Raw genomic sequence first — 21187 nt, 5'->3', positions numbered from 1 at the left:
CCAGGGCAGCTGTGCCACTGAAACTTCATTTTTTAAATTCTCTTTTATATCTAACCCTACAGCCACCAGTACCTTTTCCGCATAGAAGAAAACCCCATTAAGAACATAAGAATGTCCATACTGGGTCAGACCAAAGGTCCATCCAGCCCAGTATCCTGTCTACCGACAGTGGCCAATGCCAGGTGCCCCAGAGGGAGTGAACCCAACAGGTAATGATCAAGTGATCTCTCTCCTGCCATCCATCTCCACCCTCTGACAAACAGAGGCTAGGGACACCATTCCTTACCTATCCTGGCTAAGTGCCATTAATGGACTTAACCTGCATGAATTTATCCAGTTCTCTTTTAAACCCTGTTCTAGTCCTAGCCTTCACAACCTCCTCAGGCAAGGAGTTCCACAGGCTGATTGTGCGCTGCATGAAGAAGAACTTCCTTTTATTTGTTTTAAACCTGCTACCTATTAATTTGATTTGGTGGCCCCTAGTTCTTCTATTATGGGAACAAGTAAATAACTTTTCCTTATTCACTTTCTCCACACCACTCATGATTTTATATATCTTTATCATATCCCCCCTTAGTCTCCTTTTTTCCAAACTGAAAAGCCCTAGCCTCTTTAATCTCTCCTCGTATGGGACCCGTTCCAAACCCCTAATCATTTTAGTTACCCCTCTCCATTCTGAAAATTTACCATTTATTCCTACCCTTTATTCCGTGTCTTTTAACCAGTTCTCATTCCATGAAAGGATCTTCTCTCTTATCCCATGACAACATAATTTACATAAGAGCCTTTGGTGAGGGACCCTGTCAAAGGCTTTCTGGAAATTTAAAGTACACTATGTCCACTGGATCCCCCTTGTCCACATGTTTGTTGACCCCCTCAAAGAACTCCAATAGATTAGTAAGACATGATCTCCCTTTACAGAAGCCATGTTGACTTTTGCGCAACAAGGGTGTCTAGGTGTCTGACAATTTTACTGAGACTTTTTCTGCTTGCTCTCCCTTTTCTCCACCCCAGGCCTCCCTTGCTCAGGATGTTGGCACCACAGGTGTTAAGAAAGGAAACATACTACATATAAAGCATCTTTAGTGTAGCCCCACAAACAAACAAAAAAAAGAGAAAAGGTACAGTGATTCATGTTTCATTAGTGCACTCAGGTGTTACTGAACTTCATAGAGTTCAGAGGTAAATGCCTCAAATCAGGCTACTGAGACATTCAAAACGCAGATATTGTAAAGTGCTATAATATATTTGGATACAGAGTACTTAAAGCAGAATTCTATTACTTTGCAGTACACTTTAAGCCAATCTAAAGGAGTAATAAAAGAGAATTCAAGACAAAAAGATAGTGTTCAATTTTTGCTCAAACACTGCCTGGCAAAGCAGCTCTATTAGGGCTCCCCAAATAGTATGTTTGTTCCCTTCCAATCTTGCACCCGCTGCAGAGAAACCATCCATTTAAATGGCAGCAATGCATATCTTCTCCTTTTGCCCACTGCCTTTTGGAACAGGAACTTTCTCTGTCTCCTGGTGATTTGGCTAAACATAATGTCATTCAAGATAAAGACAGCCTGCAGAGGTCCTCGTGCAATTACTAACCTGCCCCCATCCATCTAAAAACAGAAAACATACACCCGGCCATCGACCCTACAGTCCACAAGCAAACTATAAAAAATGAAAATATACCTCCAGGCACCCACCCTACAAATTTCAGGCACCCCTGAAAACTAAATATAATGCCAGACGCCTCAAATATTAATGAAATAAGTTTGAAAACCATCTTAAAAGGAATCACAGAGTGGGAAGAGATGATGGGAATGGCATTCCAAAATTGTGGGAAAAGAAATTTTATCAGTGTTGGCTTTGAGACTACCAGGTACTTATTGTTCCACTCCCATGTTTTTTTCTGATTTCCCTTAACATCTGTAATTGTACAAAGAGGGAAGTTGTCACCCACAGAGAGGCTGTCAGAAAAACAAAATGATATAAACGATCTCTTCCATTAAGTATTACCTTCAATCAAAACAGAGGGCCATGATGAAGGCAGAGTTGTGCAGGGAAGGTTTTCTGGAGCACATGGCCCTGGAGAGGGACATGATGCAGTCAATGCAGACACAGCCAGCTGCGATGAAGCATCTTTTGATGCAAAGATCAAGCACTATACCTCAACGTTCCAATGTCACACAGAGTGGAGAATACACCATACTGGGACTGTCATTTCAATCAACCTAATTACAGGTCCTTCCCTCTACATCGAACCCCGCAGGAGATGGAGAATGAGAATCCTTTAACTCACATGATCTTCAGGACTTTTAGACCACTCCTTAGTGTTGCAATACCTTAACAACGGTGTTATTAAAAGTTTGCACTATGTTCTTTGTTTGTCTTTATTTTTATTGAAGAATGTGATCGGGCAGAGGCCCCACACCAGCAGAGTCGGGGTTAAGAGGAGTGTATGGGCCCAGTTCGCCCCACCCCACTATGCCTGCAGCCAATGCCAAGCATGGAGTGGGAATAAAAGGAGAGAGCCTGGCTCATCTGAGGGAGGGCTGGCCAAGAAAGAAGACAGAGCTCTGCCTCTCTGCCTGAAGGAACTTTGCTTGCAGAGTTTCAGAGGGATGGACCTGCTAACCGGAGCAGTCAGACCAAGAGTGAGTGATGCATAAATAAGAGACTGTCTGGGAGACGAGTCTGAAGGGCGATAGAGGGGTACCTCATTGGAAGGATGGGGGATGGCCCAGTATTGAATTGAGTTTGCCTTTTATTTCAGGATTTTTCAGGGCTTATCCCCAGTGTGGGAGTTGGAGGGGCTAAGACTGAAGGGACAATTAACTGGTGTGACAGAGCCCTGCTACAGTGGGCCGCAGAGGTGGAGACTTCTCCCCCCTGCCAGGAAACCAGCACCCATGTCAGGGCACCTGGAAAGTCCACAAGAAGCACTGCTCCTGCTACACAGTTACAAAGAAGCACTGTCACTCCTCCTCCCCCCTCCCCCCTGCCATTCCAGTGCAATTTTCTAACAACTTAAAAAAGTAATTCATGTACAGCTAAACTCGTCCAGCCGTTTCAAAAGGTAAGCTGAATGACAGGAAGAAGCATAACTCCATAATGTTCAGTGTTCTGATGAACAAAAGTTCCCTTGCTTATTCAAGACGACAGGCATGAATTTTTAAATATTTTTGCGTTATGGACCTTTCCAGATCACTCCACATTAATACTGGTGAATCTTCCACAATGATCAAGCAAGTCTGCCATACCATGAAGAAATACCCCTTCCTGTTAATCAAGTCTTTGGTCTGGAGCGGGGTGCAAAGAATAGGAATGTGTATCTCATCAACAAACCGAATACAGTTTGGGAATCCCATCTGTGCAAATACATCAATAGCCTCCTGTGCACTGCCACGCTTTGACATAACATAACAGCACTCTCCTCATAGCATTGCAAACCTCCACAACAGCACCCCCAACAATTGATTTACCCACATCAAACTGGATTCCCTACCAACCAGTAGTAACTGGGAGTGGCAGTCTTCCAGATGATGATGGCAACATGCTTTTCCATATTAAGGAGAGCTCATGTTAGTCTTCTGCTGCAACTCAGAGGTGAGTTCTGCACAGATTCCTAGGGATATTGCAGCAAGTTATGTCACTATTGCTAGTCATTCCAGTTCTGCATCACTATGCTTTCCCACCAGTCACTGATAGTTGGCCGAGCCCAGAAGTGATGTTCCACTGAGTATAGGTGCTCCAGGTATATGCTCTGCAGAAGCAAATGCTCAATTTCATCCTCTACCATTAGCCATACCACTGCAGCATCAACAGCTCTTTTAAAGCTGGACAGCCAAATTGATCCACCTGAGCAACTCAGAATGCATGTACATCATTCTGTTCATATTAATGACGGTCATGATCATGGTGCTCAGCACTGGATCCTCCATGCTGCCTGACATCAGTATGAAAATGGTGCTGGCAAAATGGAATGGATGACAAGAGAGGAATCATGCAAGTTTGTTAGTTGGACCTCAAATTCCACATGTCCTATAGTTTCTGGTATGCCCCACAAGAAAAAAAACAGAGCAAAGCAGCAGAACAGTGCATCATGCGATATTTGCCCAGTAATGCTGAATGGCTAATGGATGCTGCTGCCGAGCTACGTGGATACAATGATCAACAATGGAAATGCCATAAAGTCATGTGGACACACGTTAGTTCATTACTTTTAAATCACTACACTGAGAGCAAACAAACTACAAAATTGTAACATTGCCATGTAAAGGTCTTATTGTGTTGCTGAATATTGGACATTGGAATTGTGTTGCTTATGACTTCCATAGTTTTAAATATTTGTGTTGTTGTAAGGAAACAGTGTTGATTAAATTTAATTCAAAACAAACAAATTTTTATAGGAATATGGTAAGCATCAGAAAGCTATTATTATGGAGGCCTGTAGTGGCAAACAAAAAACAATGACAGTAACCTCATCTCACTGCCCCCCCCTTTCAGTCCACCCTTGTCACCTAATGCCTAGAAAAATACACAGGCTTTGAAATATGCCTAGAAATTTTACAAATGTGGGCTTTGGTAAACCAAGCAGGTGAATTCCAGAGCCAAAGACCTCCACATACAGAAAGCCCTGCCAACATCCTTCTTCCATTTGAACAAGAGTTGTAGCTCAAGAGCCTCTACTGCTCACAAATGCAACAGCTCCACTCACAGAGAGAGGCACTCTCTCAAGCGACTAGGTCTACTTAAAAATCAGTACCTTCAACTCCACCCCAAAAGTAACAGAATATAGATTACATAGAACTCATGCAATGTGCTGAGTGGCATATGGCTTAATAAAAATGTGTGGTATCTTAAACTTACATATGTCCTCACAATATAGGTCCATTGAGGCATCCATGACTATAGCAAGGGCTACATATGAAAAACTGTAGCACTCATCTTGTCAAGAACAGATTAAATTCTTGGTCACCGCTACTGTAACAAATAGCTGCCACACCCTCTCAATCAGGGGTGCAGATGTAATCTTTGACAACTCTTCATGTTGCTTTCCCCAAACTACTAATGTTATCTCAGTCTCGTCAGGGTTGAGCCTCAGTGAACTGGCCCTCATCCAACAATTTAATTTAGACCTCAGGTCATTTGTTCCAGTGTCAGCCAGTTCAGATGAGATGGAGATGCAGAGTCGGATGCCTTCAGCATATTAAAAGACACCATAGTCCATGATTCCATGATAACCTTCTTAGTAATTTCATATAAACATTCAACAGGAATGAACAGCATGAAATGCTGCAGAACCACCCATGAAAAGAGATCTCAGGATAAAGAGGAACTGCCCAAACTACCACCTAGAACCTCAGGACTAAGGAAAGCCTCCAGCCACCTGTTACAGCCCACTTTGTGGTCAACTGTATGTAAGACAGCTGACAGAACAAAAAGGACTCAACAAGGACACTTTATCCAAGCTTAACCTAATACAGTAGAACAGAGGTCTCCAAACTTTTTGAATCACGCACCCCAGAGCCAGCTCTGAGGAAGGAAAAAAAAAAGAGCTGCTGCAGGTGTGCCACCGAAAAATCAAAGGTCCAGGACCTCTGCCTGCTGCGCACCCCCTGGGGTGCGCGCACCCCACTTTGGAGACCACTGCAGTAGAACTCAGAGTTACAAACCTTTGGGAATTGAGGTTGTTCGTAACTCTGAAATGTTCATAACTCTGAACAAAACATTATGGATGTTCTTTCAAAAGTTTACAACTGAACATTGACTTAATACAGCTTTGAAGCTTTAGTATGCAGAAGAAAAATGCTTTTAACCATCTTAATTTAAATGAAACAAACACAACAGTTTCCTTACCTTGTCAAAAAAAATTTAATCCCCCCCCACCCTTTTTTAAAAGTAGTTTACATTTAACACAGTACTATACTATAATTTGCTTTTTTGTGTGTGTCTCTTGTCTCTGCTGCTGCCTGATTGCGTACTTCCAGCTTCATATGAGGTGTGTGGTTGACAGGTCACTTTGTAACTCTGGTGTTCATAACTCTGAGGTTTTACTGTAGTATCTCAGAACATCAGCTCTTTATATGGGAAGAATGTTTATAACATGTCTTCATACCCAATTCCTCAGCAGTATGAAATTAGACATTTAAACAAAATTGTAAGATTTGCCTTTATTTGCAGATGAGTTACAAGTAAACACAGCAGGGATGGACTTGAAAGGGAAAAACCTGGATAGGTTTTCTTTTTTGCTTCCTTATAATGCATAATGATGACTTTTGAAAGCGTTTTTTGTTTTGTTTTGTTTTTTAAACACTTTAAAATTTCAGGTTTTGCCTAAGCTGGAAAACTCTACAGTTGAGTCCTCACAAGCTTCAGCAGCATTCAAGCTTCAAACACCACCCCCACATCCAACAAGCTAGCTACCTTGAGCTTAACGCTGCACTTAATTTGAGCTAGCAATTTGTGTGTGTGTGGATGTGCGTCCGGCTAGGGGTAACCCTCAAGATATACCTTGAGCTAATGATGCAGTGAAGACATATCTATGTTTACTGGAAAACTAGAGCAGAGAGTGAACATTAAGTAATTGAGAGGGAAAAGAGGGGAAGAAATTTTTAGTTAGGCAATCTAAAAATCTGGTTTGTGTTTGTTTTCCTTTACTTTAAGTGCTAAAAATTCTAGAGAAAGAAAGCCTTTGATAAAGATTCAGCACTTCCACTGTTTCAATTAAGGTGTAAAAACTACCAACATACATCTTCTATGACCAACACATTTTTTAGCAAAAAAAAAGGAAAGACTAGAAATAAATTACATTATATTTGAAAGACAAGGTAGGTGAGGTAATATCTTTTGTATTGGACCCAGACCTGAAGAATAGCTCTGTGTAGCTCAAAAGTTTGTCTCTCACCAATAGATATTACCTCACACACCTTGTCTCTCTAATATCCTGGGACTGATGGAGCTACAACACTGTACACATTCCTTATATTTCTAGTGTTAATAAAAAGACAGACACAGACATTATAAAAAAGGGTTTAGACCTTTACCTATCGTAGAAGCACAAAAAGCACAAGCTCCATTTAAAAAAATCCTTTGGAAACCAGAGAAAAAAAGAAAAATGGTTCTTATCTGCTCTGGAGAACAACTGGGAAGGGCACACTGCTGTTTATGCTCAATGGTTTAACTTAAAGGGACACACATTTCCACGTTTAACAATAAAAAAAGGTCTTCCACACACTATTTTAATGTGGCTTAGCATGGCAGGAAATGTTCTGTTTAATTTCAATACTACTTTATAGGAATGACAAGCCAAACAAAGTGTTGCCAAGTGTTGAAGAGACAGACCCTCTCAGGTCTCTGACATAGGATGGAAAGTGCTCAAGACAGGCTTTCACGGTGTTTAGATTTTTATCCCATGTCCACTGTCATTAGTGTGCATTCCTAATTTTGAGGTAATTTGATATCTAACATGATGTTTGGAATAAATTGGAAAGGGGCAAGGTGTTAGCATCAAAATTAGTTTGAATTAAAACAATATTAAAATGAAGACATTCACTTCAAGCCCTTAATTTTCAGAGATGTATTTTATTTATTCCATTTTTACTGTTTTCTTTTTTGTTTTAAAAATACACCTGAAGCTCTGGGTGTACAAGTTTTTAAAAAAATAAATTCAAACAAATCTTTAAATTCTACCAACTTACCTCAAAACTCTTAAATAAGCCACTTCCCATCAAAATGTATCCCTTTTCCAAGGAAAAGCCTGGAGAACAAATAGGCCTTGCAGCACGACCTGAAGATCCACAGATTCAGCCTATGATGAACTGAGGTGGGAGCAAATTCCACACCTCATAGAAAATGCACCCTCTTCAACCCACATCAATTAAACCTGAGGGATGTTAGATCAAATGCACTGGATGATCCAGTCTAACGTGTAGAGAAAGGTGATATCCAAAGGCAGAGCTTTAAGAGAATGCCAGACACATTTTATGTAGGATGCCTCTTTCTTCCTTAGTAGTGGTCTCTGCAATCCTTCTGATTTGACTCTCCACCTATGTACTCTCTCACTGTCTAGAGGCTTGTCTACACTGCAACGTTGTTGACAAAACTGTTGTCTTTCACAGGTACTTTAAAAAGCTCCCACCAACCCCCCCATGAAAGACAAAAGTTTTGCCGACGCAAGTGGCAGCGTGAACACTGCTTTGTCGGCAGGAGCACTCTAGAAGTACTACTGACAGCGCGCGTTTACACACTCTGACTTTTAGCGACAAGACTGTGTGGACACAGCCTTGTCGCTAAAAGCTGCATAGCACAGACAAGCCCTAGCTTTTTTTTTTTTTTTTTTAAACTGTACAACAGTCAAAGAACCAGGGTGATGAGCCACTGAAGCCACCTACAAGTTCCTTCCTTCTCTGGTACACATGGAGGAAGGACATTCTGAGCCAGTTCACCTGGAAGACAACAACATGGGAATGCAGGCCTGGGGAATGGAGCCAAGCCACCTGAAGGGCACAGCAAAAAACTCCATTATCAAAAAATAAAAACTGTGGAAGAAAATCATAGTGAATTTTACTTTGAAGTATTTTCAACTGTCAGCCATAAACTGTGTCTATTTGTATGGGGGTGGAAGGGATGCAAATGAAGAGTATTTCATGGTAACAAAATAAATTAATGTTGCCACAGAATTTAGGGACTGTTGCCAAGAAGCAACTACCAACCTGTCTGTAAACCCTGGGTATAATCAACAGGCTGTTAAAAATGCCAAAAGATTTTTCCATAGCACAGACAAGGCTTGAGAATCTTGTACCTTTTCTTACTACTGCATCTTATTTTTTCACAATGCAAAGTACATGTGTTTGGAGTAACTCTTCTTGACAGTGTTAAAAACGGGTTTATTCCTGCCTCCATTAGCATTTTATTCTTTATTCTTTATATTATAGTTGTACCTAAGGATCCCAATAAAGGATAAGAGACCCTTTGTGCTAGGTGCTGTGCAAATATGTAGTAAAAAGACAGTATCTGTCCCAGAGTGCTTATAGTCTAGGTTTCTGACAAGGCATAGCACGTAGTTGAAACATTTTGGGGGTGGGGTGAGGAAAAGCAGAAAAACTAATGCGTTTTGCATAATAAGTATTAGTCTCAGTTCACCATCTAGTTAGATATAGTCAGATGGCAGTGTTCTGTAGTTATTATAGTAGAGAAGAATCTGATGGAAGGACTTGAAAGAAGATAAGGCGGTGGTTTTATGGATTATGACGGGGAGGTTTTCCCCCTTCAAAGTGCGAGACACAAGACTGTAAAGGAACTTATAGCAGTTAAACTGTTATCAATACCATCACAGCTGCACCTGTTGCTAACAGGTACTGGGGCCTTGTCTACCCTTACAATAATGGTACCACCAATATTCACCACCAGTGCAGCTCCAATGTATCTAACCCTGCTCAGCCTACACAAGGACAGAGAGATGCAGTAATTTTAAGTCACTTTTAAAATATAATTAATCCTGGTCTTTTCATCATCAAATGAAGTATTTAGCAGAGTATATCACTTGAGCGGAAGTTATTGGGCCCATTGCCCTTCTTGGGTAGAAGGTAATATTGCACCTGGGAGCCATCTTGAAGGAAAAGTCAGGGCCTGCATTTTATGCTTTTACATTTAAAACTGTAAAAACAAATAGCTCCCATTGAAAATATTTACATAAAACCAACTAATTTAAAACTTTTCTTTCTTTTTTTTTTTAAAATAAAAAACAACAAATATATCAACCATGTCACTGAGATTGTTCATTCCCTGCTTGGGATCCTCCCCTCCTCCTGGGCCTCTTTCAAATCCCCCTAGAATGATCTATCATCTTTCTCACCCCACCCCTATCTCCCCGATTACTATATGCAGGGGAGCAAGAATACATTAAATTATGGGCTTCTTTAAAGTTTGCATTTTTATTCCTGTGGAATGACTTTTCAAACAAATCCAAGCACAGGTGACAAAATGTTAGCAGGATGTTTCCACTAAAATGATTAGCAGTGAAATAATTAATGTTACTATTTACCTTGCCCATCACTGTTTTTCAAATTTACCGCTCCATTGTGTTGAAAAAGACAATTCAAATTTTTGAACGCTATTATCTAGTCTGTCCCCAGACCTTGAAAGACAGCACTGCATTGCAATTGGGTAGCTATTTTTGCAACCAGAAAGTCTACAAATATAAATTTTATTTAAAATGAAAGCTTGAAACTTTCATATATGTGAAAAAAAATCTGGAACTATCAAGATATGTCTGTTTAAACTGATAAACTGGGAATCATCTTTGTTACCCAATTTCTTCCTCATCCCTATCCTTCTAGGTATATTTTATCCCTACTTGTCTGTCAAATCAATCGTTTAGACTTTTAGGGCATGCACCTGTCTTGTGTTTTCTATGTAGCACTTAACATAACTGTGCACTATAAGTAATTTATTCAAACAACTCAAATATATATATACACATACACACACACAAACGTTTGGCATTTATATATAGATACTCTACATTTACATTCTCCTTGGCATGTATTTTCAGTGGCTTTAGTGATAACTTTAGTGGCACGACAATATGGTCTTGGATCTGCAACTAGAGTTCAGGAATGTGGAAATTATACACCAGGGTAGATCGACTTCAAATTAAAGTGATTTAAAACCTCATTTTAATCATGATTTAAATCAGCAAGCAGGAAGCCTTATTTTAAATCATCAGTTTTAGTCTTGTTTTGCATTTGTACTTTTTAGATATCTTCCTAATGACAGGTTGATTCTCATTGATTGGTAATCATTAAACCACATGGATTTGCAACAAAATATAGTCTTTACACTAAAATTGGGACTTCATTTTGCTAACCAGGAAGATGAACACATTTATTTAAGCCACTTTAACATACATTAGGATTCCTCATTTTTACATTTTTATTATGTTAGAAAATGATGAATGACGCATTTCCTATTTACTAGATGACGATAATTGTTTTACTTATGATTTGTCTCAGGCTCTATTTGGATGGAAATTGCAATTCAATTCGAAATAAAAAACAGCATTTTAATTTTTTTCTTTTATTAGTTAAATAAAACTACCTTAAAATGTTCTGATACATAAAGGGAAAAAAGTTTATCAAAACATGTTTGGCATTTAAAACTAACTGATTTATTAAACAAAGGAAGTATTATCTGTAACTAGTGAGTTGTACTGATTGTTTCTGATCATCTTATCCTTCAAGATTTTAGAACTAATAGATCTGATCCTTTCACACCTTCACATACTGGAAAAGGAAAAATAACCTTTCCTGCTTTTTCAATTCCCAATCAGTGTCTCAACTTTGAAGTGGTCACTAAACTGACCTAGTTGAATAAACTGAAATGAATAAAATATTCTCTCTGCACTGCAGAAAAGGCTACTGCTGTCAAAAGCTGGTTAGCACTTCAACAAACTCTGGTTCCAGGTAATTAGTCAGTGACTTCCACCACTTCAGTGGTTTGACTTTCTTTAAAACTTCAGCAGCAAACATGAAGCTTGAAAAAAACATCCAAGCAATACAATTTTTTTTAAATTGAAGTTAACACAGTTAGTAAATTTAGGCCTTAACACAGGTCGTCGTCATTTCAAATTTAATTTGTAAAAAGTTTTATTTTAAATAAGAAAAATGTATTCTATTTAAGTAAAAATATCTGAGTTTATTTTTAAAAAGTCATCCATTTTTATCTTTCCTAATATTGTTATATCCAATATTAGAATTATTCACAGAAGTACACATTGGTGTGAAATTTGTTCCTACTTCCTCCCATGCAGTGAATATCCAAGGGGCCTGACAAAAAATAAAAAAAAGTTTTATGCTATTTGCAGTGGGGTTTTTAATAAGCCAGTGACAAAGTAATTTCTGACGTGCAATAGGTTCACACCGATTAAACAAATGAATACTGCCCAGCAAAACACAGTGGAAAAAAACATATGTTGCCTTTGCTTTGTACATGAAACACTTTGCGTGATTTAGTCTGGAGGAGAAGGAAGGAGATTTCAGCCACTACTGTTAATACACTGTATCTATTCTTTAAGGGCAAGGACAAACGCTTAAAGTTGAGAATGTGCTTAAGTGTGACAATCTCGTCAATGGGGGAGGGTGTGTCAGCCAGCAGAAAATCAGGTCCCTAATGCCACATGACCAAGAGTTCTATTCTGCCACTTCCAGTGTGTGGTTCTGCCTGATAGATGTTGCTGGCTGTGTGTTTATACAGGCAACTTAGCTGGGGAGGGCACAGGATAGGGAAATGGAACACCCTTCAGTCTTGGGAGCTTCCTAGGGCAGCAGCAATGTGGAAAGCAGGGGACTTGTGTTGAGGAAGGGAGCTGACTGGTAGGAAGAGTTGTGGCATATTATCAGGATAAATTGTCTAGGGTTGCCATGTGGCGTGAGGGTAGATGGTGGTAGGATGCTGAGGGAGTATAAAGAGAAGGGTGAATAGTTAGGGAGGTTGGCAATAAGGGGAGATGAGTATTTAAGGAGGGTTGGTTTGAGGGGAGGGACTTGGCCCTCAACTCAGCATAGTACTTCAGTCCATGTTTAACTTTAAACTTCAACAGAATGTAGGCACCACAGAAATGTTTTGCTGAATCACGGCCTTAGATAAGCAGTAAAGAGAGGCAGTGAAAAGGGGCACTTTGCTCTAGAATAGCATTTTAGGTGGTTGGAGAAATTGTTATGCATATTGGGAAATGTATTTTGTAACAAGATGTGTACATAAAAAAAAGATAGTAATCATGCACACTTATTTTTGTAACCCTTGTCCACTCATCGTATTTATCCCATCTATTACCGTAGCTCTCGTTGCACATCTTATCAGAACAAGAGTTCCTTGAAGCAGGGGCTGTCTTCTCATATTTGTAAAACACCTAGAACATTTTGGGTGCTACTGAATTATAAGCAGTACATTGTAAGTCTTCATTCCATCAGATCCATTGTTCTTTTTCCTTTCCAAACACTGACTAATGAGTAGCAATATCAATGGCTAGAAGCTAAGCATTAAAATAATTGTTTAGTAGGGGATACAAATCCGGTTACTATAGTGATGAGCGTGGTATAAATACACAGTTGTCACTAAGTGGAAGCAAGAGACTAAAAATGGTACTGCTACTTACTCTGGTCACATCCACTTAGGATACCAGCAAAAACTAGTTTTTACTAGTGTAAACACTACAACAAAGTCAAATTAGTTACTCATCAGAGGGATAGCTGTGTTAGTCTGGATCTGTAAAAGGGGCAAAGAGTCCTGTGGCACCTTATAGACAGATGTATTGGAGCATAAGCTTTCGTGGGTGAATACCCACTTCGTCGGATGCATGTAGTGGAAATTTCCAGAGACAGGTATAAATATGCAAGCAAGAATCAGGCTAGGGATAACGAGGTTAGTTCAATCAAGGAGGATGAGGCCCTCTTCTAGCAGCTGAGGTGTGAACACCAAAGGAGGAGAAACTGCTTTTGTAGTTGGCTAGCCATTCACAGTCTGTGTTTAATCCTGAGCTGATAGTGTCAAATTTGCAAATGAACTGAAGCTCAGTAGTTTCTCTTTGAAGTCTGGTCCTGAAGTTTTTGCTGCAGGATGGCTACCTTTAAATCTGCTATTATGTGTCCAGTGAGGTTGAAGTGTTCTCCTACAGGTTTTTGTATATTGCCATTCCTAATATCTGATTTGTGTCCATTTATCCTTTTACGTAGGGACTGTCCAGTTTGGCCAATGTACATAGCAGATGGGCATTGCTGGCACATGATGGCGTACATGACACTGGTGGACGTGTAGGTGAATGAACCGGTGATGGTGTGGCTGATCTGGTTAGGTACTGTGATCGTGTTGCTGGTGTAGATATTTGGGCAGAGTTGGCATCAAGGTATGTTGCATGGATTGGTTCCTGAGTTAGAGTTACTATGGTGCGGTGTGTAGTTGCTGGTGAGAATATGCTTCAGGTTGGCAAGCTGTCTGTGGGCGAGGACTGGCCTGCCTCCCAAAGCGTGTGAAAGTGAGGAACCGTTGTCCAGGATGGGTTGTAGATCACTGATGATGTGTTGGAGAGGTTTTAGCTGAGGACTGTACGTGATGGCCAGTGGAGTTCTGCTGGTTTCTCTCTTGGACGTGTCTTGCAGCAGGAGGCTTCTGGGTACATGTCTGGCTCTGTTGATCTGTTTCCTAATTTCCTTGTGTGGGTATTGTAGTTTTGAGAATGTTTGGTGAAGATCTTGTAGGTGTTGGTCTCTGTCTGAGGGGTTGGAGCAAATGCGATTGTACCTAAGCGCTGGCTGTAGACAATGGATCGTGTGGTGTGTCTGGGGTGGAAGCTGGAGGCATGAAGGTAGGCAGGTTTTCGGTATAGGGTGGTGTTAACGTGACCGTCACTTATTTGCACCGTGGTATCTAGGAAGTGAACCTCCCGTGTAGATTGGTCCAGACTGAGATTGATAGTGGGGTGGAAGCTGTTGAAATCGTGGTGGAATTCTTCCAGGGTCTCCTTCTCATGGGTCCAGATGATGAAGATGTCATCAATGTAACATAGGTAGAGAAGGGGCGTGAGTGGACGAGAGCTGAGGAAGCGCTGTTCCAGGTCAGCCATAAAAATGTTGGCATATTGTGGGGCCATGCAGGTGCTCATAGCCGTGCCACTGGTCTGGAGGTATATATTGTCACCAAATTTGAAATAATTGTGCGTGAGGATAAAGTTACAGAGCTCAGCAACCAGCTGTGCTGTGGCATCATCAGGGATACTGTTCCTGACAGCTTTTATTCCATCTGTGTGTGGGATGTTTGTGTAGAGAGACTCTACATGCATGGTGGTTAGGATGGTGTTTTCTGGAAGATCACCAGTACATTGTAGTTTTCTCAGGAAATCAGCAGTGTCATGGAGATAGCTGGGAGTGCTAGTGGTGGAGGGCCTGAGTAGAGAGTCCACATATCCGGACAGTCCTTCAGTGAGAGTGCCAATGCCCGAGATGATGGGGCATCCAGGGAACCAATCCATCCACCAAACCTCGATGCCAACTCTGCCCACATATCTACACCAGCGACACCAACACAGGACCTAACCAGATCAGTCACACCATCACCGGTTCATTCATCTGCACGTCCACCAATGTAATATATGCCATCATGTGCCAGCAATGCCCCTCTGCTATGTACATCGGCCAAACTGGACAGTCCCTACGTAAAAGGATAAATGGATACAAATCAGATATTAGGAATGGCAATATACAAAAACCTGTAGGAGAACACTTCAACCTCGCTGGACACATAATAGCAGATTTAAAGGTAGCCATCCTGCAGCAAAAACTTCAGGACCAGACTTCAAAGAGAAACTACTGAGCTTCAGTTCATTTGCAAATTTGACACTATCAGCTCAGGATTAAACACAGACTGAATGGCTAGCCAACTACAAAAGTAGTTTCTCCTCCTTTGGTGTTCACACCTCAGCTGCTAGAAGAGGGCCTCATCCTCCTTGATTGAGCTAACCTCGTTATCCCTAGCCTGATTCTTGCTTGCATATTTATACCTGTCTCTGGAAATTTCCACTACATGCATCCAACGAAGTGGGTATTCATCCACAAAAGCTTATGCTCCAATACGTCTGTTAGTCTATAAGGTTCCACAGGACTCTTTGCTGCTTAAACTAGTTAATGAAGAGCAAAATGAGTTCTCTGCTGAGTCAAACATCATCAACAGAACGGTCATTAAATTCTGAGACCAGAGTCTTCATTACTGGTAATGATATACGAAGCAGTCAACATACCGCATGATCTTGTGATGGAGACAGAAAAACTTTGTTTAGATTAGTAATTTTGAGTTGACTTGACCTGGAAATTACTAGTGGATATTAAATATGAAATGGGTAGATGTCATTTCTCTGACCATAACCAGACTTTAGAATGAAGACAGTTCCTCAGATATGTATTTTATACAGGGGTGTAACTTGGCCAATAGCACATACAACCCCTCTCAGGTTAATCTAGGAGTTGGGAACCATTTAATAGTATATAAACACTACTCACTTGTTTTGAAGGACAATGTTCATTCTTCTCATCTGTCATTGTCCCACTCTTTGATGCCTTTCTTGGTTGCTTGATAGTGGTTTTTATGGCAGGCCGGCACACATAATTCTCCAGGTTCTTAGGGGGCTTTTTAGTTCTCTTAGCTTGAAGACCAATTTTCAATTTTAAATTTCCTTCTGAAAAATTTGTTTCTTTCACTGAAAACTGTTGCTGTGCATCAGTCAGGCCCTCATTCTTCCCAGGCTCAGTGTTGCTCCCCTCCCAGTTCTTCTTCTTAATATCTTCTTCCTCCTTGGTGCTACTCTTTAGATCTACTTCTCTCTTGCCTATCACTATGTCAGTATTGACTGCAGAGGGGCTTTTCCCAGAAAAACCTTCGGAATCAGAACCCAGCCCTAACATAGCAGTATTCTGAGGGTCCATCACAGGTGCAGTATATGCCTTCAGGGGATTTTAGGGAAGGTTTACAGAGGTATGTTCCACAGAAAAATCTCTTCTACAACTTGCAACCACATCTTTTACACTATAAGAGAAACACAAAAAATAGAATAAATCTTTTATTTTAAAGAAGAAATTAATGAAACATTCTTATCATTAATGACCAGAAAGCAAACATAAAAAGCTTATTTCTAGACAAAAGTTCCAAACAATGAGCATCAGATACACTCAGAGGGTATGACAAAACTCCCAAATCTCCGCTGATCTACAGCAGGAACCTACCAGCTCTCTTCTGTCAAGAGAGAGTTTTTAGGTATCGGCTAGTAAAATTTAATCTGATTATTGGTTTAAAGGCCTGCAACTGTAGGTCCTATAAGGCCTTTTCAATTGAAAACTCCTGAACAAATACAGCCAATGTCAAAATTATTTTCCTATCACTGGCACTTACCCACTCCTCCCCTACAGCCTCACTGTAAAACTGGAAGCACATACCTACCCAGTTTTCCATCCACAAATCTCACCCCAGGTTTTTTTTTTGAGTAATAGGCAACTTTTGATCTCAGTTGTTATTCAAAAATCCAAGTCTCAAGACTGGGGAAAATAATGGGATAGTCTGTTTTTATTTCCTACAAACACCAGGAAACAGTTATAACATTTAATGGTAAGATTTGCCATTCAAAACTGTTTTCTGCCTTCTAGCCAACTCCACTTCTAATACAACTGCTAATGAGGTGTCTCTACTCAGCACAGATTCATTCACAGACAACATAGCCATTGCTCACTCCAGAGGCTCAGACACAAACTCTAAAGTAGACACTAGTTCCTGATTGTGTTGGAGATTATGACAGAAAGAAAATCTGCTAAATGGCAGCTCAGAACTACCACCCACTGTAAAATGGTAGAAGAATACCATTATTTACTGTTTAATCATCTGCAAGAAATTAGGTAACATTTTATGGTTCCACTTGCAGACTATAAACACAAGAAACATAACTTCTCTTTTAGAGCTGATAAATATTTTCTGTTCTAGAAAGGACTATTTCCCATTAGTATTTCTTCATATTTATACATACATACCTTTAAAGGGCAGAACACTTTTAAAGGCTGTTGTCATGGCAACATTCTCCCACCATGAAATTTGATCAGATTTGCTTTCTTTCAAGTTTCTACAAGTTGCAACTTTCACTGCGCCAAACAATCAAGCAGTCTTTTTTCTTAGCAACTTTGCATTTAATAAATTACACATACTGACTAAGTTGAAGGCCAATCACATCAAACAGAAATGACCCTGGGGTTAAAATAGTACTTGAGATAGTGCTTTCTATTAGATGTCAGGGAATTATTTTCACACACTAAAAAAAACAAAAACAAAAAACTAGTTGCCTTATTGCCCAGTCAGTATGTTTTTAGTTTTTGTTTTCCCTCAGCCTATCCCTCTATTCCATCTCCAACATATCAATCTAACTCCGTTCTCTCTCATAAGACTAGAATTAAGAGAAAGGTTCTAGAAAGTTTCTCATGTGTAGTTGGAATGGTCACTACAAGTGCTCTATCACTGAAAAATTATGAAAGGTCATTCTCAACTCAAAAATATTTCTTAGAGCACATTGCTTATTATCATTTACACAGAATAATCATAGTGAATAGTAAAATCCATATCCTTTTTGAATAGGACAGGGAATTGTAAGAGAAGTTATATTTAAATTTTATTTTAGAGTATGCTACAAGAGAAGCAATGAAAAGCAAATGGAAAGGCAACACATTTTTATAGGGATAAGGAAGACTGTGTGTGTTTCTCTTTTTGTTACTATTCAAGGACGTGCAGAACTTAACAACCAGGAAATATCTGAAGGATGGCAGGATCCTGGTTTAAAAACTCCAAATTTGAATTTCTTTACTGTATATTTGACTTATCCAATAATTTTATTTCCTCGAGATAAAGAGCAACAACAAACGCATTAATGTAAGAATTAGGGTTTTCAGACATACATTCTGATCATGTTGTTCTTTTTCTTTGGTTCTAATTTTCGTTACCACATGTTGGACTCTTCTAACTCCATACGCACAAACAACTTGACAAGCTTCAATTTCTCCAAGACTTGGCATCTCATCTCCTTACCAATATAAGGAAATGGAACACACAACTCCCGTTCTCAAATATTCTGTGTTGGTCTATTCCACTATGCAATACAAAATGATAGAAAATGGTTGTTTCTAACTACAGCTACCAAAGCAAGTTTCAAAGGTTGATCACAAGTTTCAGAGTAACAGCCGTGTTAGTCTGTATTCGCAAAAAGAAAAGGAGTACTTGTGGCACCTTAGAGACTAACCAATTTATTTGAGCATAAGCTTTCGTGAGCTACAGCTCACTTCATCGGATGCATACTGTGGAAAGTACAGAAGATCTTTTTATGCACACAAACCATGAAAAAATGAGTGTTCTTGTAGTTGATCACAAGGCGCTGCTGACCTTCTTACATGACAGAAATGCAACAGATAACACAACACTACAATGGTTTCGAACATGACCCAAATAGCATTAAGGGCAACTGATCCCCTTCCCTAAGATTTCTCATTTGCAGAGTCTGGCAGGAGTCTACTCACCCTCAACATTTATATAAGACCAGTTGGAGAGGTTATGAGATACACAAGCTATACTGACAACAATATGCTGAGGACACCCACCTTTAAACTATCCTTTACAACAAAAGCAACAACTCCATCTTAAAAGACATCCCAATGCCTGTGGGACACGTTCAACTGACTGATTGGTAGCTGTACAAAGAAGACTAAAACGATGTTGGTGGGAAAAGGGAAGTGTCAAGGAACTGGCCAAGCACTGATCTCTCACTTTTGTCATCTGCCCTCCATTCAAAATAGTATAAAATATTGGGGCTCTGCAGATTTAATGATGATCAATTAGTGACAGTGGCAAGAAAGGCCTTCTTTCATCTTCAGCTTGCTACAAAACTGTTATTTATTCTCAAAGAAGGATATAGCCACAGTCATCTCTATACTTTCATCTCCACACTCCCACTACTTTAAAAAGAGATACTTTGATACAATAGCTGCAGCAAAGGGAACTGAATTTTCCATGATTGGCTGTGCTACAGGCAAAATCCATCCAACTTGCTCTAGCAGATTCCAGATGGCAGAACATAGCACCCCACCTTCTTACTGAGATAATCCACTAAGGGTATGTCTACACTACGAAATTAGGTCAAATTTATAGAAGTCGAATTTTTAGAAAGTGATTTTATACAGTCGATTGTGTGGGTCCCCACTTAAGACCATTAAGTTGGCGAAGTATGTCTACAGTACCAAGGCTAGCGTCAATTTCCAGAGCGTTGCACTGTAGGTAGCTATCCCACAGTTCCCGCAGTCTCTGCCGCCCATTGGAATTCTGGGTTGAGTGCCCAAAGATGGGGCAAAAAACATTGTCGCGGGTGGTACTGGGTACATGTCGTCAGGCCCTCATTCCCTCCCTCCCTCCCTCCGTGAAAGCAACGGCAGACAATTGTTTCACACCTTTTTTCATGGGTTACCCGTGCAGACGCCATACCACGGCAAGCCTGGAGCCCACTCAGCTCACCGTCACCGTACATCTCCTGGGTGCTGGCAGACGTGGGACTGCATTGCTACACAATAGCAGCTCATTGCCTTGTGGCAGCAGATAGTGCAGTATGACTAGTAGCCATCCTCGTTGTCTCCTGGGTGCTCTTGGCCGTCCTTGGTCAGGTCGGTCAGGGCGCCTGGGCAGACATGAGTGCTCCTGGCAGACTTCAGTGAGGTCTGTCAGGGGCGCCTGCACACAAATGGGAGTGACTCAGGCCATTCTCTTCTTTAAGTTTTGTCTAATGGAGATTCAGTCCTACCTGGAATATTGGCAGAGCGATAGTTCAGTGGTTTGAGCATTGGCCTGATAAACCCAGGGTTGTGAGTTCAATCCTTGAGGGGGCCATTCTGCCTCAGGCTACTCTCCGAGCCAGCAGCACAGTCTGCTGCCAGCCTACCCCTCCCTCCGTGAAAGCAACGGCCAACAATCGTTTTGCGCCTTTTTCCATGCTGTCAGCATAGTCATCCACCCGCTGCTACTCTGCTCTCCTGCTCACGCCATACCATGGCGAGCATGGAGCCTGCTCAGATCACCACAGTAGTTGTGACCACTCTAAACACCACGCGCATCATCATGCGGTATATGCAGAACCAGAACCTGCAAAAGCAGGCGAGCAGGCGACGGCAGCGAGGTGAGGAGAGTGATGAAGACTTGGACACAGACTTCTCTCAAAGTATGGGCCCCAGCAATTTGGCCATCCTGGTGGCAATGGGGCAGGCTCATGCCATGGAACGCCGATTCTGGACCTGGGAAACAAGTACAGACTGGTGGGACTATATAGTGTTGCTGCGAAACTTTCGTATGCATAAGGGCACTTTCTAGGAACTTTGTGACTTGCTTTCCCCTGCCCTGAAGCACCAGAATACCAAGATGAGAGCAGCCCTCACAGTTCACAAGCGAGTGGCGATAGCTCTCTGGAAGCTTGCACGCCAGACAGCTACAGGTGTTTGGAGTGGGCAAATCTACTGTGGGGGCTGCTGTGATCCAAGTAGCCAACACAATCACTGAGCTGCTGCTACCAAGGGTAGTGACTCTGGGAAACGTGCAGGTCATAGTGGATGGCTTTGCTGCAATAGGATTCCCTAACTAT

The 21187-nt window shown here is 40.8% G+C and overlaps 1 protein-coding gene across 1 annotated transcript in view; it reads right to left on the bottom strand.

Annotated features, from left to right (window-relative positions):
• Nucleotides 1–21187, bottom strand: part of ASH1L (ASH1 like histone lysine methyltransferase) — a 155310-nt gene that overhangs the window by 112347 nt on the left and 21776 nt on the right. The window contains exon 2 of the mRNA XM_073323624.1: nt 16044–16566. Coding sequence (XP_073179725.1) covers nt 16044–16466 — 423 coding nt within the window. The 5' untranslated portion in view covers nt 16467–16566. The remainder of the gene's footprint in view (nt 1–16043; nt 16567–21187) is intronic.

This window comes from Lepidochelys kempii, chromosome 24, assembly GCF_965140265.1.
Source record: "Lepidochelys kempii isolate rLepKem1 chromosome 24, rLepKem1.hap2, whole genome shotgun sequence".
NCBI lineage: Eukaryota > Metazoa > Chordata > Testudines > Cheloniidae > Lepidochelys > Lepidochelys kempii.
Note: the sequence above shows the minus strand (reverse complement) of the source record. Positions and strands in the feature narration are given on the sequence as shown.